Raw genomic sequence first — 4,302 nt, 5'->3', positions numbered from 1 at the left:
AGCTGGAAATCTTCTGAATATATATATATATATATATATATATATATAGTATATATGTGATATACTTCTACATAAATTATTTGGAAGAAAGATTTTGGGTTCACCTTAACAAAAACGAAAGACAACATTAACTACTTTAAATTTGTCTACCCTTTTTGTGTTATTGTTAAAATATTATGTTGTTACTATAAGCGTAATTTAGTATTTACAGTGCCTTTGGAAACTCACTTTTATTGATTCATAATGATTTTTACAAGGAATCAAACAAATGGAAGTTTCTGCCCTCTCTCTCTTACATTAATTACCATTCTCTCTCTCTCTCTCTCTCTCTTCTCTATACACTGAACAACACTCCAAATTCTAGCTATGGTATTCTCACACAACATTTTCTAGATTTTGCTGTAGTGTAGTGTTGGCCAAACATAACTCAACAACCCCACCAATATTGCAACTCACTCTTTACTTTCACACTCTCACACATACTCTTGTTCATGTTCATGTTCATGTCTCAACACCGCTGAAGGCTGCAACTGTGTGCCATTGGAAGCAACAACTTTACCTTTCTTTTCTCTCACCTCTTAACTCTCATCTTCTTCTACCAAAAAAATAGGGACACAAACCTCCAATCTCCATGGCTGATGCCACCAAGTATGTTCCCATCGGTGGTGCCAACCTCTCCTCCGACCTCAAGAGCCTCTCAGCAATTCTCAAAACCAGAAAAACTGTGGCTTTTGCATACGCTTTCGTAATTGCCTTCGTGGCTTTCACTGTTTTCTTAGCCTTTTCTCCTTCTCCAAACGCTTCCTCTCCCTGGTTCACCAACATATTCTCTTCCACATCCTCCCCAGATGGTTCCTACAAACCTCAAATCCCTTCCATTTTCTCACTCCTTTTCCCAAACTCTTCTTCACCCTCCAATTCCTCTGATCCACTGCTCAACAACACCAACACTTCTAGATCTGCAAATATTAATGCCACTTCTCTTTCTCCTCGTCTCAACACTACCTCACAAACTCAAACACTCAAAGCAACCTCCTTTGTAAACCGAACACAATCCTCGGATGTTTCATCCCAAGGTGCGGTTCCTTTCCCAACCGCAAACCAGACCACGAATTCTCACGCTCCAAGTCTGGAGGTGAAATCTGGGGGTGGAAAAAATCACACTTTTAACACCCCTGAAGCTAAAGCTATAACCACTAACCAAACTACAAATGCTACTGCACCTGCAACACCTGCAACCAATGTTTCAGTGAGTTTCCCTGTCCAGAAAGTTCCACATCAGAACTCAAGTTCTAATTCTTCTGTGAAGGCTGATTCGGTAAAGGGTGTTGCTTCGAATGGTAATTACACGGCTTCTCTGGCGAGGAAACGGATTAATGGAAATAATCACACTGAGGGGAACGATGAATCGATGGAGTCTCTTATGAAGTGTGATTTTTTTGATGGAAAGTGGGTTAAGGATGATTCTTACCCTCTCTATAAGCCAGATTCTTGCTCTTTGATAGATGAACAGTTCAATTGTATTAGGAATGGAAGGCCCGATAAGGAATATCAAACGTATAAGTGGAAGCCTAAGGGTTGCAGCCTCCCAAGGTATTGGAAAATATTGAATTTTGTTGTTTATAGTTTTAGGTGGCAAAGTTTTTAGTTTCATGGATGTTTACGTTAGTCCAAAATTGACAATATTTGTCTGCTTCGTGTTGGTGTTTTGTTTGGCTAATGGGAAGCTGCTGTGTTTTGTATTGTACTATAATTGATCCATTGGTTGTTTGTTTTTTGGGACTCCCAATTTGGTTGAATTGGTAATAGGTTGGATGCGCATCGAATGCTGGAATTGTTGAGAGGGAAGAGACTTGTTTTTGTTGGTGATTCGCTCAATAGGAACATGTGGGAGTCTCTGATTTGCATATTGAGAGGTGCTGTGAAGGATAAAAAAAAGGTTTTCGAAGCAAATGGAAGAGTTCATTTCAGAGGCGAAGCCTCTTATTCATTTATATTCAAAGTGAGTATTGAACTCTCTTGTGTTTTAGCTTTCCGTAATTGTTTTGATTTGTTATTCTTTGCCTAACAGAACTCTGGTTTGGTGTAATCAGGATTATCACTTTTCTGTGGAGCTTTTTGTGTCTCCATTTTTGGTTCAAGAAGGAGAAATGACTGATAAGAATGGAACAAAGAAGGAAACACTTCGTCTTGATTTAGTTGGTCAATCTTCGTCTCAATATAAAGATGCAGACATTATCATCTTCAACACTGGCCACTGGTGGACTCATGATAAAACCTCTAAAGGGTATGACATGACACTCAACATCCCTTTCATTGCAATGGATAACCACTAACTGTTTGATTTTCCACTTGTATTATTATTCATCACTGATTCTTAAGTTCCAAGATTAGAGGAATCCTTGTCATGAACGTGGACTAAAAATTGACCCTGACAATTTTCAGGCAGGACTATTACCAAGAAGGTAGCCATGTGTATTCTGAGTTAAATGTTCTTGAGGCATTCCGAAGAGCTTTAACTACATGGAGCAGGTGGGTTGATGCCAACATTAATCCATCCAAGACCGTGGTCTTCTTCAGAGGCTATTCTGCTTCCCATTTCAGGTAAAATACAAGTAATTTAGTTTAAACACACTTTTGAAATCTTACTTAGGATAATTTCTGTTTCAAGTTCATTACTTGCAAGTAGAGAATACATTTATGGAGCACCCCCATATGATTATGGTGCTAGAAGACTTAGTCATAACTAGAAACTTGTGAAACTGCAGTGGTGGACAGTGGAATTCTGGTGGGCAATGTGACAGTGAAACCGATCCAATTGAGAACGAGAAGTACCTAACTGAGTATCCAGATAAGATGATTGTTTTGGAGAAGGTGCTAAAGAACATGAAAACCCGTGTGACCTACCAAAACGTGACTAGAATGACAGATTTTCGAAAGGATGGTCATCCTTCCATATACAGGAAGCAAAATCTAACTCCTGAAGAAAGAAAATCGCCATTGAGATACCAAGATTGCAGCCACTGGTGCCTTCCTGGTGTTCCTGATATATGGAATGAGATTCTGTATGCCGAACTTCTGATGAGAGAGTATCAGAATCAGCATAAGCAGAAGAGAACATAGGTAACGAATAAACTACGAGATTTAATGAGTTAAGTAACATATGCAGTATACCATTTTTGTTCCTACGCATAGAAAGAAATCATATACAGAAAAGGCTTTTATATGAAGGTTCATGATATTAAGTGGACCCATATATACACCATTTGTGCTGCAATAAATTTGTTGATATGGATGAATGACATGAATTTGTGAAGAGGAGAGAATACAAGGGTGCTTTTGTTTATCAGTGTAAATTATTATCCTTCTTTTGGATCTTCATTTCTTTTTTAAGCCTCCAATTCCTATTGTAAATCTAAGTTCAATTACATTTTATTTATTATAATCAAATTATTGAATTTGAAATTACCTGATTCACTGTGCTTCTTCATGTAATTGTGAATTATTATATAGATAGGGAAAACTTTACCTTACAACAATGAATTAGATTTAAATTCAATTATTATTATTTTTAATATGATATCAGAGTCTATTTTATTTTACCGTTCATTGTCAGATTGCTATTTAATCATGTTTCGATAAGAAAGTGTTGAAATTTTGACATTATTAGGTTTAAATTTACTTAATATAACGAGAGTTATTATACGACTCATTGTTGAGTTGTTTTTCTAATCATGTTTAGGTATGAAGGGAGGGTGTTTGAAATTTCATATTTTTAGGTTTAAATTCAATTTTTTATTAACTTTTGGTGGAATGGTTGGAATGTTGTGTTTATTTGATTTTTAGGTAGGTAACGTGTAATGCACTAAAAAACAATATGAAAAAAAAATGTTAAACAAATATGATATATGACAATACTATTTGAAAATTATGCAATAAGAAAAATATGTATTAATAACTAATTTTTTCGAATATAAGTCATATATTAGTTGAAAAGATGTATTTTTAACATAGTATAATATTATTGGCTATATTATTTACTTACTATCAGCATTTTAATAATTATGAGGATAAAAAAGGAGAATGAAAACAAATTTCAAAAATTTGTAAGAAAAAAATAATTAAACAAAAATGTGTAAATGAATAAGCATTACTATTTTATATGAACAAGAATCCAAAAACACAAGAGAAGGTGACCACTAATCCTAAAGACAAGGCTCATGTGGTTGTTATCTTTACATGTTCTTTTTCTTCTTTTGAAGTCAGGTTCATGAAAAATCAAATTCTTTTATCTTCTTCACA

At 35.3% G+C, this 4,302-nt stretch overlaps 1 protein-coding gene across 1 annotated transcript; it reads left to right on the top strand.

Moving 5' to 3' along the window:
- Positions 1 to 313: 313 nt before the first annotated feature.
- LOC108329780 (protein trichome birefringence) lies at positions 314 to 3,356 on the top strand. Its single transcript, XM_017564154.2, has 5 exons — positions 314 to 1,593; positions 1,810 to 2,002; positions 2,094 to 2,287; positions 2,446 to 2,604; positions 2,769 to 3,356. Exons 1-5 carry the CDS (start codon positions 632 to 634, stop codon positions 3,121 to 3,123), a joined length of 1,863 nt encoding a protein of 620 aa, XP_017419643.1. The 5' UTR covers positions 314 to 631; the 3' UTR covers positions 3,124 to 3,356.
- Positions 3,357 to 4,302: the final 946 nt, after the last annotated feature.

Source organism: Vigna angularis, chromosome 2 (assembly GCF_016808095.1).
Source record: "Vigna angularis cultivar LongXiaoDou No.4 chromosome 2, ASM1680809v1, whole genome shotgun sequence".
Taxonomy (NCBI): Eukaryota; Viridiplantae; Streptophyta; class Magnoliopsida; order Fabales; family Fabaceae; genus Vigna; species Vigna angularis.
This window is presented reverse-complemented; position numbering and strand designations above follow the sequence as displayed.

Bases quoted from the DNA above. Each gene is read 5' to 3' on its own strand.
- LOC108329780 (XM_017564154.2), top strand. From the start codon at position 632: ATGGCTGATGCCACCAAGTATGTTCCCATCGGTGGTGCCAACCTCTCC. The intron at 2,288-2,445 runs GTATGACATGAC...GACAATTTTCAG, and splicing joins CATGATAAAACCTCTAAAGG to GCAGGACTATTACCAAGAAG. The intron at 2,605-2,768 runs GTAAAATACAAG...GTGAAACTGCAG, and splicing joins TATTCTGCTTCCCATTTCAG to TGGTGGACAGTGGAATTCTG.